Source organism: Pan paniscus, chromosome 2, assembly GCF_029289425.2.
Source record: "Pan paniscus chromosome 2, NHGRI_mPanPan1-v2.0_pri, whole genome shotgun sequence".
NCBI lineage: Eukaryota > Metazoa > Chordata > Mammalia > Primates > Hominidae > Pan > Pan paniscus.
This window is the reverse complement of record NC_085926.1, coordinates 124,373,006-124,397,513: the sequence shown is the minus strand read 5'-3', so window position 1 is coordinate 124,397,513 and position 24,508 is coordinate 124,373,006. Positions and strand designations below refer to the sequence as shown.

Sequence of the window (24,508 nt, the reverse complement as noted above, 5' to 3'; positions counted from 1 at the left end):
GGAATTAGCAAATACTTTAAGAAATGGAAACCCAGTGCTGGCAAGAGTGTGCAAGGGTCCTGTTGTAGCGTGGCCCTGCCATCAAGAAGGCATTTGACAGAAGATGTGCTCAGAGCCTCTGCTCTGTGACCTGTCTCTAGAAATCCGTGCTCAGGACCCCCAGCTGGGAAAGGGGGTTCCAGGGTACCCTGTGTACCATGGTGAGCAGGGCATGCAGAGGAAACTGTGCGCTTGCAGGGCAGTCCTGGGCCGTCGGACTGTCTCCTGTGTTTCCCAGATGGTTTTTGATGAGCCTGACCTGGAAACGAGTTTGCAGCTGTATTAGAAAATGAAAAATGTAGTTGAAAACTATATTCATAGGCATCCAAGGCCCTTACTCATCTGGCTGTATCCTATCTTCATAGCCTCTTTCCTTAAAATATCCCTCCTCCAGGCGCTGGGCTCTGGCAGTACTGCCCCACTGTCTTAAGAAGGTGCCGCGAGTGCGTCATTGCTCGCACCACTTGCTTAGGCCCGTGCAGAGGCTCTGTAGGCAGGTATGGCTTTATTGGGCCCTCAGCACCCCTGTGAGGTAGGTGTCACTCCCGTTTCACAGAACAGAAAAAGGAGACCCGCAAAAGATAAATAATTTTGTCTAAGGCCACACTGCTGGTAAGAGGCTGAACTGGAACCCAGGCTGGGGTGCCTGCACTGCTGCCCTTCATGCCCCCATGCCTTGGCTGGGCAGCTCCTGCGGCAGGAGCACCATCTGCTCTGCTGCAGGGTGGCCCAGTCACCTCGAATGCTGCATATTCCTGAGACCGCTTTTCTGCCTTCTCGGTAGGTGTGTGGTTTCCTCTGCTGCTTGCATGTTTCAGTGTTGGCACTGACTTCCTTCTGCCCTTTGTTGCAGCAACTGGCTGTTCTACTTGCCCCTACCAGGTCACAGGCCTCTGACCGCCAACAGCTCCACGTCTCCTTCCTGTGTCCATATGGGGCAGAGCTCCAGCATAGTAGAAAGCCAGGGCACGGAGGGGAAGTGATTGTAACTTTGAATGTGTCTTGTTTTTCCTCTGATGCCTGTGTGCAGATCAGAGACATAAGTGGATTGGGAGTGTAAGCAAGGAGTTGCCAGCTCTGGGCTCCAGGACACCCGCTCAGTCTCCCTGGGCATCCATTGTCTCAGTGGGAAAGTGAAAGGACTGGCTTTGGTGATCTGTCAAGATAGTTTCCAGCTCTAAATGTCATCCTAGGATTACATTTTTTATGGTAATAGCTTAATCGAGATGACTAGAATAAATTGTTTGCAACTGAATATTTAAGCAGTTAATACTTAATTTGACTTAATCTTCCCAACATCTCCATGTAGTGGGTGAAGAAACAGGCACAGAGGTTGCTTAGGCATAGATGAGGTAGGACTTCAAATCTCCCTACGGGTTTCACTGTATCTCTTGCTTTTTAAAAACAGTTTGCTTTTGACTTGAATTGCTTGTGATGCTACTTCTAGAGATATTTGGTCTCTGTCCTTGCCAGTAGCCAGGGTGCAAAATGCAGGTCTGGTGGTTCTGATCTGATGAGGAAGTGTCACTTGTTCCTGGTTCCTTGGTGATCCTTGGGTTTCACACTCATTACTCTTTTTGTTCCAGGATGTTGCGCGAGGTTCTCCGCTCGTAGCAGTCTGTACATTCACTCTAAGAAACACGTGCAGGATGTGGGTGCTCCGAAAAGCCGTTGCCCAGTCTCTACCTGCAACAGACTCTTCACCTCCAAGCACAGCATGAAGGCGCACATGGTCAGACAGCACAGCCGGCGCCAAGGTCTGCACTTTCCACGGCCCCCATGGGGAGCTGCTTCCCTGTGAGAAACGGGAACAGTGCCAGTGCCGTCTGTTCCTTCTTCACCTCTTGGAAGGCGTCAGGCAGTGGGGTTGTGGGCGTGGCTGCCAAGCCAAGTGGCCTCTTTTGCACTCTTTGCCACTTTCTTGCCTTTGACCCTCTAATCCCTCCCATGTCTTTTGTTTTTTGAGACAGGGTCCCTCTCTGTCACCCTGACTGGAGTGCAGTGGTGTGATCATGGCTCACTGCAACCTCAGGCTCCTGCTCAAGTGATCCTCCCACCCCAGTCTCCAGAGTAGCTGAGCCCACAGGCATCCACCACCATGCCCAGCTAATTTTTGCATTTTTTATAGAGACAGGGTTTCACTATGTTGCTCAGGCTGGTTTTGAACTGCTGGCCTTAAGCAGTCTGCCCACCTCAGCCTCCCAAAGTGCTGGGATTACAGGCATGAGCCACCATGCCCGGCCCCTCCCATGTCTTTGAAATGCTTTCCTGGAAGAATGTTTCACTTTGTTGACTTTCCCTAGCATATGTCCCCTAAGCCTGTGTCTCTCACTGGGACTTTTGTCCTGAATTCTGAACCTGCCCCTCCTGTGTTTCCGTCTGCCTCAGCTATTCTCTCTCCAAGTAACAAAGGCTAGAGCAGAGTTGTGTTTCAGGAGTGGACTGGGAGTAACGAGGGCTGGAGAGGGCAGGGTTAGAGAGGAAAGTGACGGTGGCCTGGTGACCTGTGAGGGGAATGCTGAGTGTGTGAGTGCCTAGTCATTGGGCAGCTTTGCAGCATGGGACTAGGAAACCTACCCCACTAGGCCTTCTCCACAGTCCAGGATACAGAAGTGCCTGGCAGCTGTGGTGGCGGCCCCTCTGGGGAGCACGCCCATGTGCCCTATTCTCTGGGCCCTGGTGCGGTTGTCGCTCCTCACCGGGCCTGGCTGAGTTACTTCTGCTGCTCAGTCCGTGGAGGCTGTGTGTGTCACCAACTGGGTCCTCACGTCTCCTGTGTGACCAGCAGCACCACAGCAGAGCACCGGCTTTGGGGCGCAGCTGTGTCACAGCTGCCGCGTTGGCAAGGGACAGGCCTTCATGCCTCGCACAGAGTTCGGTGAGGGGTTGGGCTCAGGGCAGTTCTGTGGCCTTTGCTTTCTTGTGATCCTATTTAGAAGTGGTCATGAAGCCCCTCCTTGGGATCTTGGACACTGATCTTTCACAGTTTACAGCAGTTGCTGTTCAGCTTTATATTTAAATAAATTGCCCTTCTGGCTTTAGTAGTGTCTTGAGGACACGGAATGTGCGTGCCACCTGATTCATGTTGGAGGGTGTCACCTTTGCTCACAGAGGCCCACATGACCAGGCCCCTTTTCTCTGAGGGCTCTGTGAGACTACATCACTTAGGCCTCTCCCCTGTTTGGCCGTTCCCTCTCATGGCACACTTCCCCTTTCCTGACCTGGCCAATTGAGAAGTCTGCAGAGGCCCAGAGTTATACTAGATGCACTTTCCTTAAACTCTAGTGGGATGTGAGACCCTCTTCTGTAGCAGCCTATGTATCCCAGGATTGAATTTCCTGTGCGACAATGACTTATTTGTGTGGCATCCCCCTGCCAGCTGTCAGGGGTAGAAGACCAGGTGTCACCCTTTCGTCTAGTGAAAAACAGGCACTCGAGAACACCCAGTTACCGTGGGATTATGTCACGCCCTCAATGGGTTGTTTCAGTCCCCCTAATGGTGGTCCTGGGAGTGGGTTCCTCACTGCTTTGTCACTGATGAAACCAAGATAGAAAGGACTTGCCAGGGTCACACCTGCAGGAAGGGCTGGGGCTGGGCTTTGAACTGTGGTGATCATGACTGTTTTGCCAGATGCTCTGCTATCTAATGTTTATTTAGTGATTGTGTTAATATCTGGCCCTTGTACATGTCTGGTCTCTGGTAGTAAATGTTTATAGAATTAGTAAAGTGCTAAGTAAGAAATTTATTAATAAATGGGTATCATTTGCACTGAGATTATTCATGATCTCTTCACAGGGAGCTGAGTCCTCAAGAGAGTCAAGGGAATTTTTAGGAAGTTTTGAAAAACTGACATAGTTTTCCATTTTTAATTTCTCCAAAGGATCACTACCATTTTCTTTCAAAATGCTTCATTGGTACTAAGGGATATTTATTGAAGAAGTGATACTATATTGATACTTTTTTTAATCTTTAAAGTAATATGACAACTAAAGAGGATACATTCTGAATTTGATTTTCTTTTTGTCTAGAATAGATTTCTTTTGTAGATTTGCATTATTAAAAATATAAAATATAATAGACATTCTGGCCAGGTGTTCACAGCCTGCAGGTATGAGCTTGGGAACAGTAACAGCTGGCATGGGAGAAATAGGATCAGAGAACCGAGAGCAGCTTTTCCTCTGGGCCAGGTGCTGGCACAGTCAGGAAGCTGCTGGGGACAGTCCTATGGAAAGTGTGACATCAAGTCCTTATTTGGCTCTTTTGCCCAAATTAATTATGCTTCCATTTTACTGTTTGCTTGATGCTTGAAGCATCCTGTGATTTGGTGTAATTGGCATGTACTTGTATACAAACCCTAAACTTGCCTATGCATTAAAATTTTTTGGAAGTCATTATTCCCCCAAAAGTATGCTGATTATTTAAATTACGTAGTTGAATAACAAATAATCAAATATTTAAAGAGTATTATGACCAGAAATTAAGACTCCAGATGAAGAAGGGCCTGTTAGAATCATGACATGCTGCAGGCGTGGTGGCTCATGCCTGTAATCCCAGCACTTTGGGAGGCCCAGGCGGGCCGATCACGAGGTCAGGAGATCGAGACCATCCTGGCTAATGTGGTGAAACCCCGTCTCTACTAAAAACACAAAAAAATTAGCCGGGCATAGTGGCGGGTGCCTGTAGTCCCAGCTACTCGGGAAGCTGAGGCAAGAGAACGGGGTGAACCCGGGAGGCGGAGCTTGCAGTGAGCCGAGATCGCGCCACTGCACTCCAGCCTGGGCGACAGAGCGAGACTCCCTCTCAAAAAAAAAAAAAATAATAATAATTACATGCTGCACCAGGGCTGGGCACTGTGCTGGGGGCTGAGGGGACAGTGGTGGTCAGATGGCTCTCCACCCTCAGGAGGCTTGCAGTCCTGCTGGGGAAATGTGAGGCTGGAGATGCAGTAGTAGGGGAGGCTGTGGGAGGGAAAGCCCATCAGGAAAAGCTCCGTCTAGGGGGCCCCCAGCATGCCTGGAAGTCTTGTGCATCTGCCTAGAGCTGAAGCTTCGGGTCTGTCCTGGCTTTGCCAGGCAGCCAGTTTTATTTCCTTTGTTCACCCCTATATGGCTCCAGTCGGTTTTGGGGTGGCAGCTAGTTGTGGAGTGGAGCACAGAGTTTGGCAAACATGAGCTGACAAGCTGATTCTGAAAATATCCTCAGAGCACAGGCCAGCTAGCAACTGGCAGCTGAGTGGAAAGGTTCAGTCCTCTCGGGCAGCTCCGGTGGCACCTAGAGGGGAGAGGGTGCAGGCTTTGAAGCCAGAAAGACATGGATCCAAGTCTTACTTTGCTTCTTGCTGTTACCAGTTGGCCTGACCTTAGGAAATGTTATTTAATCTCTCTCCAGTTGTTTCCCCTGGAGAAAGCCCTGTCAGCCTGAGGATCCAAGACGCGTACGTAAAGTGTCTGATGTCAGCCAGTGTCCCTTCCTGTCCCTTCCTGGGGTGTGTGTCGGTTGCCCTGAGCGACCGGCCATGGGACTCTGTCGTGATAACCAAGCTTCAGGGTGTGGGAAGAGGACAGTCAGTGCTTCCTTGGGGCATCACTCGGTAACATCCTGGGCATAAACAAAAGTACTCAGTCTTCAAGGTCATAAAGTAACCAGAGTGTATTCCTTTTTTTTTCAGATCTCTTACCTCAGCTAGAAGCTCCGAGTTCTCTTACTCCCAGCAGTGAACTCAGCAGCCCAGGCCAAAGTGAGCTCACTAACATGGATCTTGCTGCACTCTTCTCTGACACACCTGCCAATGCTAGTGGTTCTGCAGGTGGGTCGGATGAGGCTCTGAACTCCGGAATCCTGACTATTGACGTCACTTCTGTGAGCTCCTCTCTGGGAGGGAACCTCCCTGCTAATAATAGCTCCCTAGGGCCGATGGAACCCCTGGTCCTGGTGGCCCACAGTGATATTCCCCCAAGCCTGGACAGCCCTCTGGTTCTCGGGACAGCAGCCACGGTTCTGCAGCAGGGCAGCTTCAGTGTGGATGACGTGCAGACTGTGAGTGCAGGAGCATTAGGCTGTCTGGTGGCTCTGCCCATGAAGAACTTGAGTGACGACCCACTGGCTTTGACCTCCAATAGTAACTTAGCAGCACATATCACCACACCGACCTCTTCAAGCACCCCCCGAGAAAATGCCAGTGTCCCGGAACTGCTGGCTCCAATCAAGGTGGAGCCGGACTCGCCTTCTCGCCCAGGAGCAGTTGGGCAGCAGGAAGGAAGCCATGGGCTGCCCCAGTCCACGTTGCCCAGTCCAGCAGAGCAGCACGGTGCCCAGGACACAGAGCTCAGTGCAGGCACTGGCAACTTCTATTTGGTATGAAGCACTCTATTCAGTCACCACCATATAGGTCACTTCTCTCATACTCGGTCTTGAGGATATTCTGGATTAATCCTTTCTATGCAGACGTTTCTGGTTTACAAAAGGACGCAGCCCTGGACTACAAGTCTGGAACTGACAAGTTCTTATGACCTTGACAAATCACCTTAACCCATCTGAGCCTTAAATTCTCATTTATTTCCTGCATAAGGAGATTTGGCTAAATGCTTTCTGAGGTCCTTTGGAGTCCTGTGGCTCCATGGTAATGTGCTCCTTTCCTTGAAGATTGGGGGTTTTGTAATGTTGAGATACTTTGCCTCTATGCTTCTCAGCTCATGACCAGTCCTAGAAGAGGAGTCGAGACATAAGCCACCTTCAGAGGTTCAATGGAAACTTTAAAACCATACCAAACTCTTTTTTAAAATTAGAATTAACAAGAAAAGAAAAAAAAAGGGTGGGGTTTATGAGCCTTAGTTCTTGGAGGATTATAAGAGTACTTCCCCAGGTTTGAGGCTGGACAGTTAATATACTTTATATCAATTATACATTTAATATAATTTAATTTAAAATAATTTAAAGATTCTTGGGAGATAGTCTGACTTTCCTGACCCAGATGGGAATGATCAGATAGGGATTTTTTTTGTGGCACAGGCTAAATTTGATGGTGACATTTATATTGTTGAGAATGTTACATCTTATTTTACCACAACTTTTAAAAAATGTTACATCTTTTGCAGTAGGATCAGTTGTGAGGCACATAGTAGCTGAGGCTCCATGGAGCCACCTTTCATTTCTTTCAGTCAGAGAGGAGGATGGTCTCTGTCTCTGCATTTCTGGTGTCTTGATTGTCGGTGGCAGAGCCATGCTTGCCGGCATTTGCTTAGGCAGCCATAGTAGTTGCTAAGTGTACAGGTGACTGGGCAGGGATGGGAGGTGGCCACAGGTCAGAGACAAGTGCTCAGTCAGTCCCTGGTGCTAGGACTGTGTGCCTCGGTGCCTTGGGAAATGGAAGCTCCCTGGTGCAGCTGCAGCTGTGGGTGGAGGTAGAGAAGCCAGCAAGACCTTGGTCCTAACCCCGTGTTCATTTTCTTGCTAGCTGTGTGACGTTGGGCTACCTCGCTTCTCTGAGTACAAATGGTGTGTGGTGAATGGGTCCCAGGTATGCTACGAGCTTTGAGGGCTGCTCTTTTTCTCTTCGTAGCGATAAGTGGTAAACTGTCTGTCTTAGGAAACGTTCACAGACTTGCAACAGCTGATGTCCTCTGAGTACTGTCTGACTCCTTCAGGCAAGTTCCTGAATTCAGTACCATCATTATTATTTTTGTGTAAGACTTTGACAAAGTATAGCCCCTGCCACCAGAGCAGCCTGTACAGTGGGTCTCTAAGGTGGGACCTGCCCCGGGCCTGCCATGCACATGTGTGAAACAGCGTGAAAAGTGTCGTGGTAAGGTGACCCTGGGTTACCCAGGCAAGGCTCGGTGTTTGTTTCAGAAAGCAGAGAAGTATGTAATTGATTTTAAAAGTTTCTGTGTAAAATATTTTACTATGTTTTAGACTATGGAGGAATGAACTTTGCTTCTCTGGATAAGAAAGTCACATACATTGTTCCAGCTCCAAGTTTGTTCGGCCCTCGCCACAAGTGGACGTAGCGTTTGGCCGTTTGTGTGCCTTGCTGGTGACTCTGGTTTTGGGAGCTCGGATATGTCCCAGAAGCAGGCTTATGGCACTTCTGTAGCTCCCTTGCTACCCTTCCTTTGTGTCTAGATAAGTGACTGACATGCTTTTCTTTGGTCTCAGGAAAGTGGGGGCTCAGCAAGAACTGATTACCGAGCCATTCAACTAGCCAAGGAAAAAAAGCAGAGAGGAGCGGGGAGCAATGCAGGTGAGGCCGTGTGTGCTGCAGCCGGACGAGCAAGGGCCTGAGGGTTCTCTGTCACTGTTAACTGGCAGAAGAAACACAGCAGGTGTTTCTGTGCTCTTGGTTTTACTTTTCTGTTCAGAATACCCTTTTATCAACTCCTTAGTTTTATTTGAACTTAAAAAATTAGTAACAAAATTCCCAGCATCAGTATGAACATATTTTATTTGCCTAAACAAGCTTTGTGAAAGTTAAGCGTTCAAACACCAGTGTCAGTTACCTGGAAGGCTACTAAGGTAAATAAGCAAAGCAGGCCAGTTGTCAGGAAAGCAGAGATTGTGCCTGGTGCTGAATGGCCTTGGGGCCTGATCTTGGCATGGCAGAGACCTGGGGACTGCCACTGTCCCCAGGTACGTGTACATGGAGCCAAACTGTGTGTCCTGTGGCATTGTCAGAGTTATGTTGAAATCTTATTTGAAAATGTTAGCAACTTACTTGCATTTTTAAAGACCAAACAAGAGCTGGTGATACCTATGGCCTCAAGCATCTGTCCTTCCTAAAAATGGAATAGTGGGATGTAGTGCTTAATGGAAACTGCTAAATCTTTTTCTAAAAACTAACAGTGGATTTTTAAAATATATTGTTTTTTGTGTATTTCATTTGTCCTTTGTATTTATCTAAAAGGGTTGATATGATTTTATATCTTGCTCTCTATTCCTAATAGTATTATGACTTCTTATTTAAAATAAATAACAATTGCCGATTTTCTGTTAATCAGTTTTCTTAAAGCCAGTGTTTCACTATAATGTATGCATCAGTGTGAATTGTGACTTAGGAAGGGAAACCTCAACAGTTCACAAAGTACCAGAATGGAACTTGCAGAGATAATAGAAGGAAGTGTGGTGGTGAAATTTGTAGAAAGAGTTGACCATATACCAAGTAAAGTTCATGAAGGAAAGCGGATGCCTTTATTGAACCTGGTAGATAATCTTGAAGAAAAAAGAGACAAACATTCAAGTATATAACACGTGTCCTATTTATTACATTGCTTTGGAGTACTATCTGTAAAGGAGGTTTGATGTTTTCATTACTGTTTTTGTAAATATTTCAGCATTATCTTTAAAAAGTAAGGACATTGGCCAGGTGCGGTGGCTCATACCTATAATCCCAGCACTTTGGGAGGCCGAGGTGGGTGGATCACCTGAGGTCAGGAGTTCGAGACCAGCCTGGCCAACATGGTGAAACACTGTTTCTACTAAAACACAAAAAAATTAGCCAGGCGTGGTGGCACATGTCTGTAATCCTAGCTACTTGGGAGGCTGAGGCAGGAGAATCGCTTGAACCCGGGAGGCAGAGGTTGCAGTGAGCCGAGATTGTGCCACTGCGCTCCAGCCTGGGTGACAGAGTGAGACTCCATTTCAAAAAAAAAAAAAAAGTAAGGACATTAAAAAAAATTATAGCCATCTAGTGTTGCCACTTCTTTAAAAATTAACAGTATTTTCTTAATGTCAGTATCTAGCAAATGTTCAAATTTTCAGTTGTCCCAGATGCCTCAAATATTTTGTGTAACTGTCTGTTGGAATCAGAATCCAGTGGGGTTCATATGTCACTACTGGTTGATGCATCATCTCTTGACTGTTTGACAGCTGTAGGGTTCTCTGCTAGGTCTTGCCTGGTTTTTGTTGAAGAAACTGATTGTTCTTTCGAGTGTGCCAGTCTGGACCTTAATGATCACATCACTGTTTTAATAGGTTCTTTCGTTTTTTTTCTTTTCCTGAAAATTAGTAGTTACGTTTAGTGGTTAGATCTGGTTGGTTGGTAAAACTCCGCTGCAGGTGGGAGTGGGCTCTTGCAGGAGACCCCCAGCCTCTGGTGGCAACCATTGTGACCAGATACTGGATCCACTCATTTCTTAGGGGTTACTCTAAACGGTGGTACTCTAAATGTGTCATTCCTTTCTTACTTATAGCTGGGACATGTCTATAAAGCGCAGCTTCTCGTTTTTTTACCCTGAGGTGCAGTTCATGATGTTTGAATCTGTGTGAGTTTCTTAGCATCCTGCAGTGATGGTCAGAGTATTTTAATGCACTCATTGGTTTAAATACTTCATACACTTCTAAGGGAAATGGAAACCTGGTACCTGCTAGGTCTCTGTGTGTGAGTGCAGCAGGAGAATGTCCTCGTGAGGGTGAGGCTGCTGTCAGTGCCACCCACATCCTTGAAAAGCCCCTCCAGGTGCCTCAGCCAGTGCAGGAAGGCCACCGTCTCTTTTCCAAAACATGCAGGGCACTGGTGTCTTCCCGCGCCCATGGGTCTGCTGTGGTTTTAGACACATATTCCTGCACAGCGCTCCTCTGTGTGTCTTGTCACAGTGTTGCATCCTCTGGCGGGGATGCCTTTGCCCGCCTCCCCTCAAAGCAGCATCCTGCATACTCATGCTGCATTTATCACAGCTGAGAGTCCCCTGTGGCCGCAGTCCTGGCAGCTGAATGGCAGACTTGATGTGGATGTGACCAGACTACCCCAGTGCCCTTCCCTGTTCCAGGTTCCATGTGCATTTAATTGTCACCCCTCCCCGTCTCCTCTGGTCTGGGTGAGGGCCTTGGCCCTCCCTTGTCATGATGCTTTCAAAGAGGATGGGCCTATTGCTCTGGACCGTCCTCCCTGTGGGCCTGCCTGATGTCTTCTGGAGATGAGACCCGGGCTGGGTTGCTGGAGATGGGGGTGAGGTGCCCTCCCCACACATCCTCCCTGGGCCATGCTGTCCACACGGCAGATGTGGTAACCTGGATCACTGGTTAGGGTGGTAGCTGCTAGGTTTCTTCACCATCAACTTCTTGTTTTTCCCTTTGTAATTAACTATCTTGCAGTAGATGCTTTGAGACTGTGTGCGGGGCTTGGGGGTCCCTAAGACCACCTTCACTTCTAATAGCAACTGCAAGCTTGGGGGTCCTCAAGACCACCCTTAGGTAATTCTCTAGAAGGACTCATGGAGCTCACTGATAGCTGTTGTACTCACGGCTAAGGCTTATTGCAGCAAAAGGACACAGATTAAAGCCAGCTGAGGGAAAAGGGGCCCAGGCAAGGCAGGGCCCATGAGAGTTCCTAGTGTGACGCTTCAAGTGTCCTCTCATGGAGGTGTGAACAGTGCCAACTTCTCCCAGCACGTGACAGCACACACAGACCATTGCCCCCCAGGGAAGCCCACCTGAGACTCACTGTCTGGAGTTTTGTTGGGTCTCAGTTGTGTGGATTGGCTGGCCTTAGTCTCCAGCCCTCCAGAGGCCGAGCTGGCGCTGTGTGCCCGAGGCCTCCACCACAGGGTTAGCACAGACTGTGGAAGTGGCCCAGGGCACCCAGTTAGACAGACATTCTTACCAGGCAGGACTTTCCGAGGGTCTAGAGATCTCCCAGGAGCTGGGGGCAGAGGCGAGGCCTCTCTGGCAGGGTTAACCCTTTGCCTTGCACTGCAAGTGCCCTGTTTCTCTTTAAGCTTTCCTCTCATGTAACACTCAGCAGGGGCTTTTGCCTGTGGGGTTTAATGGTGATTTTCCATTTCCCTTATTCTTGTGTACTTATTAATTTTGTAAGGAAGAGCTGTCTCTTCTCCCTCATTTACTTATTCGCAGTATGGATTCAATGATACTGATTCTTTTTTTTTTGTTTTTTTTTGAGACGGAGTCTCGCTCTGTCGCCCCGGCTGGAGAGCAGTGGCGCGATCTCGGCTCACTGCAAGCTCCGCCTCCCAGGTTCACGCCATTCTCCTGCCTCAGCCTCCCAAGTAGCTGGGACTACAGGCGCTGCCATGCCCAGCTAATTTATTTTTTGTATTTTTAGTAGAGACGGGGGTTTCACCATATTAGCCAGGATGGTCTCCATCTCCTGACCTTGTGATCCGCCCGCCTCGGCGTCCCAAAGTGCTGGGATTACAGGCGTGAGCCACCATGCCCGGCCTCAACGATATTGATTCTTTGGGCTGTAGTCAGTATTGGATTATGATCAATATTATCACCATTTATTTTGTTGCTCCAGTTCTTCCAGCTGTGGCCAATCCTTCAGTTGGATTCTTATGCCCCATCAACATTCTCCATCCTGGCTTTTTGTTTTGAGCACTTCCTTCCTTCCTAGCACCACCAGGCTCTTGTATTATCCCTGTCCCTGCCCTGGAATCAACTCCTCCTCCAGAGAGCCCTGGTTTCTTTTGTTAGAGGATGGTATATAGAATCCAACATGCAGACACTCGGTGGACTTATTGTTACTGGGGTTTTGTTATACTAGGGTTTCAGTGGTCAGTGCTAGTATTTATGTATGTTAACCCACGCTGTGCTTTGGATTCAGGCTATTTCAAATTTTAGATAATATGGTACATATATTATTAATACCACTAGTTACTACATTGGTACTTTTCAGCAAAATATATCTAAGTGGGATCAAATGAGACTGTAAATAGCTTTACATCAGTTCAGGTCAGTTATGTTGCTAAATTACTTTTGGCATTAAGTTTAGGGAAAAAAAATTGGGTTTGGGATTTTTTGGGTTTCAACATTTGTGATTGAGAGACTATGGACCTGTAATAAGTCCAAGAACAGCAGTTGCAGTGTAACAGGACTGTTAATGGAATCGGGTCATTTAGAAACAGTCAAGACTTCGCTGTTGTGCATGTGGTTAGGAGCCAGTGCACACGTCAGTTCTTAGGAAATGTACAGTCTGAGCAATAGCATCTGAAATCCAAGACTCTTCCCATTGTGTTGCTGTTGAGTGTAGAAAATAAAATGTGTGAATTTCTTTATCTTGAGTATTGAGATTCTCCCCTTAGAATAAAACAAGAATTTTTCTCTCAGTGTAAAAATGTCAAGTTTTATTCTTAAAATTAATAGCAAAGTTAAGCTTAAAAACGTGAACAGCTTCAGAACTATAAATGGGTATGTATACCTTTCTGCTGTCTAAGGGCAGAGAAGGGAAAGAAAGTGTGGTGCTTATCAGAGGAGACAGCAGCAAGACACATTGTGACAGAAAACCAAGGGTATCCTGTGTCACAGTGAAATGTAATGAGGGCACCTCTCCTTTCAAGAGACAAAGATTGAATACATCGGAAGTACACTCTCCGCTGTGTGTTGTCTAGGAGAGGTGCACCCTGTATGGAAATATTTGGGAAGGTTAAGATTAAGACGGGGTAAAATAAAGCAAAGGCAAATCACAAAGCAAGGGCTAATGTTAATATGAAAAGTGCAGAATTCAAGGAAAAAGCATGGGGACAAAGAAGATTTTTCCTCTTTTTGGTTGCTGTTCATGTGTAGCCTACAACAGAACTATAAGACCCATAGACATTTAGATGAATATTTATTTGAAAACGTATAATATCAAACAATGTAAAAGCCGATAGAAATCTCAGATAATTGAATGTATAGAAACTAGCAGTTTGAAAGTGATTAGTTCATTATTTGCTGATCAAGCAGAAAAAATAAGCATATGAAAGATATTTAAAATGGGATTAATAAAGTTGATTTAACAGATCCTATTCCATGTCCTTTGAATATTTATAGAAATTAAACGGAACAAATTAGGGCATCAGGAAAACTATACAAAAGTCTTTACCAAAAAAAAAATATATATATATATATGTATAGTACTGCCTATATATATACATAGTATATAGTACTGCTTATATATATATATGCCTATATATACACATATATATACACACATGTATAGGCAGTACTATGTTTTCTGATCATAATATGTTAAATTAGTAAAAATTACTTGGAAAACAAAACCTCTAGACAATCAGGTGAAAGAAGAAATAAAAGCGAGGCTGGGCGCGGTGGCTCATGCCTGTAATCCCAGCTCAGCTACTCAGGAGGCTGAGGCAGGAGAATCGCTTGAACCCGGGAGGCAGAGGTTGCAGTGAGCCAAGATCGCACCATTGCACTGCAGCCTGGGCAACAAGAGCGAAACTCCTTCGCCAAAAAAAAAGAAAAAAAATAAAAGCTAATTACAAATACAGGAAAATGGATAGGCCATGTGTTTATAAGTTTGAACTCTTGAGCCAGTGACTTCCCTGCACGTTCAGCTTTCTCCTTTGTGAAATGGTAATACAAGCACGCTGCACTTGGGATTCTTGTGGATTACATGTGAGGGTCTTAGAAACACTTGATGTGTAAGCCAACTATTATGTATTACTGTATATGGAACACAAGGGATGTAGCCAAAACTAAATGCAAGTTTGTGCCTCAGATGTCTTCCTATCAGAACAGAGTCAAATCCAGATTTTGATGCTTAAATGTGACAGCTTATTCAGATTTAGAAAAACTTTTGGTATGGGCCAAAGAAAACATATCCTTAAGGGGATACAGCCCCTAGGCCGTCATTTTCCTTTTCTGTCTGAGCAATTAAAAAAAGCATTAAGTAAATTCCACAAATTCTTTGGAATACCTAGAGATAAACAGATATCATGTTAACTGTATGATAATAAGTTAGAATACTTGCAACAAAATGCAGAGTTTTCTAGGAAAACAAGTAATCATTCAGAAATAAGAATATGAATAGTTCCTCAGTTCTCCCCCTTTGTGGAATTTGTGCAGTAAATGCTGCTCCAAAGCTCTGTGGAAAACAGAAGCTTCCCATGAAAAATCTGACAAGGGTATCTCTCAGAAAGAGAGCTGTAATCCCAGCACTGTGGGAGGCTGAGGTGGGAGTATTGCTTGAGGCCAGGAGTTCAAGACCAGCCTGGGCAACGTGGTAAGACCCCCATCTGTAAAAAAAATAATAATTAGCCACGCGTGGTGGTGCACACCTGTGGTCCCAATTACTGGGGAGACTGAGGCGGAAGAATCACTTGAGCCCAGGAGATGGAGGTTGTCGTGAGCTAGGATCTGCCACTGCACTCTAGCCTGGGTGACAGTAAGACCCTTGTCTCAAAAAAAAAAAACAAACTGCAGATTGGTGACTCTTACGAAGATAGATGAAAATGTTCTAAATAAAACACACTTAGGATCTGGCAATATATATATTTAATGTACTATTCTGACCAAATGGAGCTTAATCAGATAGCTTGAGAATGATTTAATGTTACGAAGTCTGTTAATTGCGTTATCTCAATAATAGATCGGTGAGTAACTTTATTATTTTCTCAACAAATCCTGTATTTGATTTACAAAATGGATGGGAGGTTTCAGGGAGAGCAGTTGGAAGCCTATGTGCTCACCTATTAGGAACGAGAGTGGCAACAGCAGTGGGGAGGAGTGCTCGGCTCCTGCACCTGTCTCGATGGCAGAGCCCACAGGCTTGGCTGACAGACGTGGGATGAAGGAAAGAGAAGCCTCTCGCTCTTCCCACAGCATTGTAGTGCGATTTCATGCAGAAGTCCAAGCAGGTTCCAGGACAATTGTGTAAGAAGCTATGGACAAGAATGTCTAAGAAAACGGAAAATGACATAGAGGATTTGCACTGTAGCTAAGACTTCACGCAAGGCTGTGGCAGCTGAAAGCATGTTCTGGTGCTGGGGCTGCGTGGCAGAGCCAGGAGCCCAGGATCCAGCGCACTGGGCACTGACCTGGGACCTGGTCATCTTTGCGTGTGGAAAAGATGGCATTTCCAGTTATTGACAGGTGAATGCTGGCCTTTTAGGGAAAAAAAAATATTAGAATTCCATACAGAATAAAGAATGAAGATGAGAGGTTAAAGGTTTTTCTAAGGCATGAAGAGCTGTGGGGGCAGCCTGCCCTTGTTCTTTTTGTCGTGTGTCCTTCACATGCAGTAACTCTGTTCACGCCTCACAAAAACCCTATGAGGTGGAGACCTGCCATCAACCCTTCCTGCACGGGTGCCACTGAGGCCCCAAGGTTCAATCATTTCCCAGAGTGTATCAGCAGAGGCACAGCCACAGAGACACGTCCGCACAGAGAGCTTTCCAGATCACCAGTAACAGCGTGAGATCATGGTGCAGAAGGTCATGAGGAGGATGGCAACGAGCGAGACACAGCCGGTTGGTGCTCACAAGGACATTGGTAGATCTGACTGAGGGCCAGGTCGGCTAGGCCTTCCCAGCTGACAGGAGCCCAGTGCCGGCCTTGGTGCACACAGCGCGTCCTTGTGCTTTCTCAGGAGAGCTTCACTGGGGACACTCTGTGATGTTTTTGGAGGGTCATTTGGTAATGTGTTCAGGAGCCAAAAAATATGCATAATATTCAGTCTTACAATTACATTTTTTGAATTTATCTCAAGGAAATCCCAGGGATCTGTGTGAAGCTGCACATGCTGCTGCTGCTCAGTGCGGGACTGTTTATAATATTTGTAACTCAAATGTCCAGAAGAACTGTACACTCTGTGCATGTTTTCAGTAAGTTCGTATTTGTAAGAAAAAGTGGGTGTGTTGAGAGACAAATTTTTGTGTACATTTACCTGGAAACAAGCAGTAGTACACATATGCATGCATGAAGTGGTGTTTTCCTGAGTGTTAAGATTGTGAATGTTTTATTATGATCATTTCTACTTTTTCTACTGGAAAATACTTTGTGTAATTAAAACATGAAGATGGAGCTACCATCAAAATGGTGAGCAATAGAGCACTGTTCCTCCTGGGGTGGCCTGGTGGGCCTGAGGGACTCAGGTGGTGATGAGGAGTGGCCTTAAGTCCCTTTCCTTTCCATGGGACAGTGGGGACAAGAGCTAGAGGGATGAGGCAGGTTAAGTGTGTGCCTACCTCCCTGTGGCTGGAGCACTGTTGTGGCCACCCCGGGACCCCCTGAGCCTGGTGTCACCCTGGCTTGCTGGTCCCAGCCTAGGGAGTGGGCCCCTATGGGCAGAGGGTGAGGTGGCTGTGCTGGCACTGCAGCTCAGGCACACACACACTGGAGTGTTCCAATGGGTGATCAGGTTGGATGGAGCCTTGAAATTAAGTCAGTGATGTAATTTTTATAATCTTTCTGTTTCACTTTAAAACAAAAATCTTTGCACACCTGGTCCAAGTTTTCTCCCCTTTCTTCCTGTTGCTGCCATGATGAAAGCAGAAGGGACCACCCTCCAGGGAGAGCAGCAGGAAGGGAGGTGCGGGTAGGGGCCCTGGGTCAGCAGGGGCGGTCAGTCCGGAGGTGCACCCCCATTTATTCCTCGTTCTGGAAGAGATTTCTAGTCACATGCATGTGGCTCCTGTGCCACATGTATCATGAGGTGCCCAGGTGGGTTTGGATTTGGATGAGGGCATCTTTGAGGATGCAGGGGCTTTGTCATACCCTGTGGGCCCCGTGTACACCCCTGGGGCAGATGTGGCCTCTAACAGGGGAGGGTGCATGGATCTCTAAGCCGGGGAGGAAAGCAGATTGCAGACTTGCCGAAGTGGGAGCTGTCTGCTCTTGTGTTTTCTTTAGGGGCAGGAGAATTTTGCCCAGCAGTCCATCGTGGCTCCCTCCACACCACTGACCCTTACGTGTCCAAGGTTGGAGCCCTGGCAGGTAAAGGGTGAGCAAGGTGCAGTTGCCCGTGAGCAGCTGTGGAGGGGCCTTTCCTGTTGTACACTTCCTGTGAGGGTCTCAGACCCCTTGCAGACTCTAGACATCACTTCCTAGAGGGGCCTGGGCTCCTTTAGTCCTGTGAGTAAAGCTTTGGTTTTGATGACTGTCTCAGGGAAAGGTAGAAAGGTGCTTGGTGGTAGTAAACTTCCTGCTGCAGAAGTGGGTGTGACCCCAGTGCTGGAGAATGGGCTGCGAGCCGAGTTTCCCGCACCTGCATGAGTGAGCGCCATGGTCCTTCTCCACAGAGCGTCCTGCTGTCACTTTGGTTTGTGTTAACTTTGACGCCTTTCTTGTTTCTTACTCTGCTTTCCTGCATGGAGCACACAGCCCCGGCTCCCTTTCAGTCTGCATGGCAGACACCTGGCCTCTGCAGGTCCAGTTCATTCTATGTCCCCTTTCGGTCGTCCCTATGTTGCCGTCAGGTGATTGAGGGTGAAGGTCGGCCTTGGCAGCCCAGTGGAAAGTCCCTTGACTCTGGCCGTCAGTGGCAGGTCTCCAGCCTTTGGGAGGAGGAAACTTCTATTTAACAAAGAAATGGAATTGACTTTGCCACACACAGCCAGAGCGATGATTTGTAGAGCCAACCTGCTGAGACATTCAAAGCATCAGTCGTAGGGTCAGGACCGCCAGGTGAGGTGTGGCTCCACCTGCAGCAGCCTGGGGCAGGTTGCCTAGCCTCTGGCTTTAGCATCCCCTTCTGTGAAATGGGGAAAGTGATGGGATCTGGCTTTGTAGGGTGGTTGTGAGGACCTACAGGGGTTTTTGCAAAATACTTAGCCCAGAGCTGACTAAAAGATTCAGAGACGCTGGGCATGGTGGCACACACCTGTAGTTCCAGGTACTCGAGAGGTCGAGGCGGGAGGATCACTTGAGCCCAGGAATTAAAAGTCCAGCCTGGGCAACATAGTGAGACCTTATTTCTTAATAAAAAAAGGTAAAAGCTTTGGTAATAGTTTTAAACATATATTTTATTCATTACATCTTCTTCTGTACATTCAACATTTTGTCAGAACAAAGTAAGAGAAAGAGTGGCAGGGCTTTGTGTGTATGTGGTTTCAGAGCTGCTTACCTCTAGGATGGGGTCCCGCTACATTTACTCTTCTGAGGCCTCCGGAGCTGGCCTTGGCTGCCCTATGCCATACCCTGTGCTATGTGCAGTGCCTGTGGACCTGCCCTGCCTGCGTGCTGCCCCGTCCCGTCTCCCCAGGCAGTTCCTGCACCTCCTGCCGTGTGGATGCTGGCCGTTGCTGTCTGACTCGCATTCTTGGAGACACTGACCCAGGCTCCTCTCAGCGCTTCCAGCCAGGTTTGGCAGTGGGAACATTAGGGGGAGATTAGAGGGTGTGTGGCGAGAGGCAGGGCCTCACTTGCTCTGCTTCCGTGGGAGTTTCATGGCGATGGCCGTCTACCCTCATGGCTGTGGCCCCAGTTCTTCCTGGGTGGCCCCTGCTGTAGTTCTGCTATACGCTGTCCCTGTTCTGGACTCTGGTGACGCCACACCTTCCCTAGTCCCTCCAGCCCTAGGGGTGGCAGCCCCACGACGTGCTGGTCTCTGGTGCTTGCTTCTTAGTGCATGGCCGTGCCATTCCCTGGTGCCTGCCCGGGATGCCTGTGTGGAATGCCCAGAGTGTTCTAGGCAGGGTCCCCTCTGTGATTAGCTCCTCAAGGGTGCTGTCTGTGTCACAGACACTTTGGGGTCCTGTCAGTGGCCTCTCGAGGCTCCCAGGGTACCCTGTACTTTCTCACCCCTTGTTGCTCATCTATTGTGGGTTTGTCTGTGTGCTGCAAAATGCACGGCTGTACTGAGCGCACCAGCCAGCAGCTGTAAGCTCCATGTGCAGGGCCACCATCGTGGCCGAGCACCTGCCATGTGGTGAAGATACAGTACATACTTGTTGAATGGATGATGAAACTTGTGCAGACCTCAAATAAAAGCTAATAATTTAATGTATAAAGCTAACATACCCTGGTTCTAAAACTTGACAAAGGTGTGATAACTATTGAAGACATACGGTGTGCCCTGCACAGTTCTAAGCCCAGCATATCTACATCTATTACCCCATTAGTCCTCGCAACAATCCTGTGAGGTGTAGGTCCTCGTGTCCCCACCTTTCTGGATGAGAAAGCTGAGGCAGGGAGAGTTCAGCCAGGGCTGCATAGCTGGTAGGGGCAGGGGCAGGGGCAGCGGCAGGATTGAACCCAAGGCCGGCTGCCCTCAGAGCTGTTACTGAGCCTGTTGGCCACGTGGTATGCAGGAACACTGTGTCTCACCTCCAGCAGGTGAAGCAGGCATGGGAATCCCAAGTGAAATACCAGCACATGGACAGCGGGCGAGGGTGATGTGGGGCGAGGCAGCCTGTCAGCATGATTTGCCACAGCAAATGCCACAAGAGACGTGCAGGGTCCACCGAGGCCGAACAGGGCAGTTGATGACATTCATCACCTGCTACTGATTTGAAAACATCACAAATATGAATCAACTAGGAACCCAGATTTCCCTAATACTAGAGAGCAGCCAGCTGTCAGCGGCATTTTCAGTGGAGAGATGTTGGCATCCCCCCAAAGCTGGAGGAATGGTAAACCAAACCATTGGCGCAATCTATTTGACACTTTTATGGAAGTCTCTATTTTTAAAGAAGCAGAATCAAATAGAAAGGAGAGAATGATGATTACTTAATGACAAAGTCATTGTCAGGCTTAGAAAACCCAGGGGAATCAACTCAAGCAATTAGAAATAAGAAGGATCAATAGATAGCTAATTGCACAGTACATATTTGTATATATAAAATTAATAGATTTTCCAATAAGAATAATTGTGAAAAACTGACCTTATTCATAATGACAGTAAAAGTAATAAAGTATGCCAGGCTCACTCATGACAAGTGTGCTCTGAATGGGTAAGGTCCTGTGTAGGGTCTGCCAGCTAGAGATGCCCAATTCTTGTTCACTTACATACTTTATTCAGTTCCTGTAAAATCCCAGAGTAACTTAAACACCTGTCCACTTTAAGTTCATCTGGGAAGGTAGCTTGGTGAGAATACCCATGAAGGCTGTGAGATGGGAGGAGGTAGTCGGGTACTCAGGGCCTGCCAGATGCCCTGGAGGAGAGAGTGCCCCTGCAGAACAAAGGACCTGTCGTGTGAGCAGCACATCCCTAAGCAAAGGGTGAGCACTCAGCACAGGCAGGGCTGGTCATGTGGGTTTACTCTGGAAGAGATCATTGTGGGTTCCTTATGCTTTCTCCCCTGTAGCTTCACCACCCAAGAAAAACTACTTACAGTGTTTCAGTGTTAAACTGAATGAAACCTACACAAATGTGAAATGTGAAACCTACACAAATGACTTGTTTTTGAAAAATGATAAACATTTTTATCTGCTTTTTGTTCTTAATATGAATATTTTTCCTTGTGGATAAGTATATTAACATATCATATCTTTCTAAGAGCTGTGTTGAACTAACCATGTCAGGGACCTAGTGAGTTAAGCCCCAGTGACCTCTGATCTTCCACCCTTGGGAGAATTGGGAAAATAGTCAGTTACCTCCTGTTCAAGTGAGGATGTCAGTAGAGGAAGCTCGCATGACCACCTGTGGTTATCAAGGGAGGGGCCTGAGCCTCATCTGTGCAGATCCTTTCTCGGGGCACCTGGCTGGCTCTGAACTCTGTCCTGTGGCAGGCACTGCGGTGCTACTGGTGTGGGGATGGCATGCTGTTTGAGCCAGGCCCAGTGCTGTTGACCTCACCTAATTCTCGTCATGGCACGGTGAGGTGAAAGCAGTGTGGCCATCTCCATTCACCGCAGATGATGGGAGCTGAGTCACATAGCTGGATCGTCCAGCTCCCAAGCCGGGGCCCTTGACCACTTTGCTGTTTACCATCATACCTAGATAGGACTCTTCCTTAAGGAGTCCTTCCTTGCTTCCCAGGAGGTTGCTTGGTGTTGGATTTATACTGCTCCTCTCCCCACTCCTGCAGATTCTCCAGCACAAGCAAGCATTTTGGATAATGATTGAAAATATTGAAGCAAAATGTAGTTCGGTGTTGTTACCTTGTTCTATAAGGGTTTGTGGTTGTCCATAGTGAGAGAGGAATTTCATTTTTCTTGTGACTGCTTTATTAATTAAATTGATCATATTGCATTTGATGCCATGGCGCCCTTTACTAGTGAGGACCCAGGGCTTCATGGTCATCGTGAGGACGTGGTGTGGACCCCATTTGTTTGCTCTGGCATGTCTTTAAGCATCCCTAGATAAACATACTTGCTTAGTTAACCCAGGAAGTTTATGATTAACTTTCAGCCATCTTAAATGTTCACGACATACCACCAGACTTCAGGGTGTACCGTCAGGGATTCTAGGACAGAACACCCTGCTCAGGCCTGGGGGACAACTCAGCAACGGGGGCTTGGCCCCTCCTCCCCTGGCTGCCCTGTTCTCTCACAGCTGTTGGCCTGGACCCCTGCATCCTTTCCAGGTTCATCTTCCGGGTGCAGTCCTTGCTGGAACGGACTCTCTGAGAAGGGGTGTCCGAGCTCATCTGTGGCAGGTTCTCCCCTTCACCCACAGCTGTCCTTCTGCTTGCCAAAAAACGGGGAGGCTGCAACTCTCCACCAGACTTCTACTGCAGTGTGTTGCCTTGGAGTGCACACAAAAACAGGATATCCTTCCAGAGCACCAAACCCAGGGGCAGTTCCAAATACTGGTTTCAGGGAAGCATCCTGTAGAGTAATACCGACATTAAAACTTTTATGAGCCGGGCTCGCCAGCTTACCCTTCCTGTGCAGAGATGTGTCTGGGGGTGGACGCTGAGATGTTCTGCTTGAGGTACATCAGAGAGGGGATGTGGGGCATGGATGGACATCTCTCGTAGAAAGTCCTCACCTTTGCCAGCCCTCTGCTGTTGTCAAAGAATGCATTACTTTTAAGGAATGAGCCCTATGTATGTATAAGCGTGAGCAATTCTTTTCAGCTATTGACTTTTTATCCCTAGACGAGTTGTTAGCTGGGAAGAAAAATACCTTCTGATGCAAATTAGTGGTGGTGTTTCTTCTCAGTGTAACTGGTGTCTACAGGACTACCTGAGACACTGAATTAAATGTGCGGATTGAAAAGAAATTCCTGTGATTTTTTTTCATATTGTATGCTGATACAGAAGTTGAAACCAATTTAGCTTGTCATGAGATATTCTCATTACAGCCTATCTTTTTTCCTGTTGTAAAAGTAATACAAGTAAATTGTTAATAAAGATAGAATCATTTTAGTTACTGGTTTAGGTATAAAAGGAAAGTGTAACCATGTCTAGCAACATTAGTGGAATTATTTCTGATTTTGCACCCAATTCTGATTTTCCCATGATTCGAATGGCACATACATGCTAGCACACATTTTGCAAAGGAATATTAGGATTCAGTCATATTTCTTGCTTTGTAGGTAACTTAGAGTGTGGCGTACACATTTGGCATTGAATCATGATGAATGGCTCAGTTTTATCTTGTTTATGTTATAAAACTTGATAATAAATACTTGATATACATCATTTAAAATCTTGCCTGCTTTTAAAAGAAATCTGGAGAGATACACTATTCACTGCCTGCCTTAATTTATTCTACAGTGGTTTTCATATTATTATTATTTTTTTTTTTGAGAGGGAGTCTTGCTCTGTCACCCAGGCTAGAGTGCAGTGGCGTGATCTCGGCTCACTGAGAGCTCCGCCTCCGGGTTCACGCCATTCTCCTGCCTCAGCCTCCCGAGTAGCTGGGACTACAGGCGCCCCCCACCACCACTGGCTAATTTTTTGTATTTTTAGTAGAGACGAGGTTTCACCGTGTTAGCCAGGATGGTCTCGATCTCCTGACCTTGTAATCTGCCCGCCTTGGCCTCCCAAAGCGCTGGGATTACAGGCTTGAGCCACTGCGCCCGGCCAATATTTCTAATATAATAACATGTTTCAGTATTTTTATTTGAATTTAAAAATGAAGCCAGGCCTTTTATTAGAAAGCAAGCATAATGCGACTGTTCTGGCTGCAGCACCGGCCCTGCTGCTGGGGCTTCGTGGGCAGGCAGTTCCCCCTCACTTGAATGAACTCAACCTGCAGCTGCAAAGTTGTGATGACACATGAGCATCTTATTTTTAAAAAGTTTTTAATTGACAGGAATAGATGCTGACCATGTCTAATTCTAGCAAGAAGTAATATTTAGACACAAATACATGAACCAACTGGGGAAGAAAACCACCAGTCAGTCCCACTCCTCTTGAAAAGCATTTTCAATATAATTTTGCTTTTAATATCATAATTATCTATCAAAGTTTCTGATATATTTTGTTTTGATTTGTTTTGCATTACTAATAATTGCAGTTGTAACAGTTCAAACCAAAAATGTTAATGCCTAGAAGTTAAATAAAAGTTAAGTTTATGTACATATTTTTATATGCTAGGGTGATAAAAGACTTGAAAGCATAGAAATGCATTCAGGTAAAATTCTGGAAGTAAGTGGGATAGTATACAAGCTCACGGAGGATATAGGCACACTTCATTTTTTGCAGTTGACTTTTTTTTTGCTTTTTACAAATTGAAGGTTTGTGGCAAACCTGTATCCAGCAAGTCTGTTGGCACCATTTTTCCAACAGCATGTTCTCACTTCATGTCTATGTCGGTATTTGTTAGCAATAAAGTATTTTTAAATTAAGGTATGCATTGTTTTAGACATAATGTTATTGCAGACTTAATAGACTGCAGTACTAGGAG

At 46.8% G+C, this 24,508-nt stretch overlaps 1 protein-coding gene across 4 annotated transcripts in view; it reads left to right on the top strand.

Moving 5' to 3' along the window:
• The window catches only part of ZXDC (ZXD family zinc finger C), a 38,368-nt gene that overhangs the window by 8,038 nt on the left and 5,822 nt on the right, over positions 1 to 24,508 (top strand). The window contains exons 5-7 of one of the 4 annotated variants that reach the window (XR_004670702.2): positions 1,626 to 1,796; positions 5,709 to 6,659; positions 8,195 to 8,331. Coding sequence is in view for 3 of the 4 variants with exons in the window: in XM_008968184.4 (XP_008966432.2) it covers positions 1,626 to 1,796; positions 5,709 to 6,394; positions 8,195 to 8,279 (942 nt within the window). In the remaining variant the exon portion in view is untranslated. Of the gene's footprint in view, positions 1 to 1,625; positions 1,797 to 5,708; positions 6,660 to 8,194; positions 8,332 to 24,508 lie in introns of those variants that run through there. The other 3 variants (XM_008968184.4, XM_034957283.3, XM_063602555.1) reach the window with 3 other exon arrangements.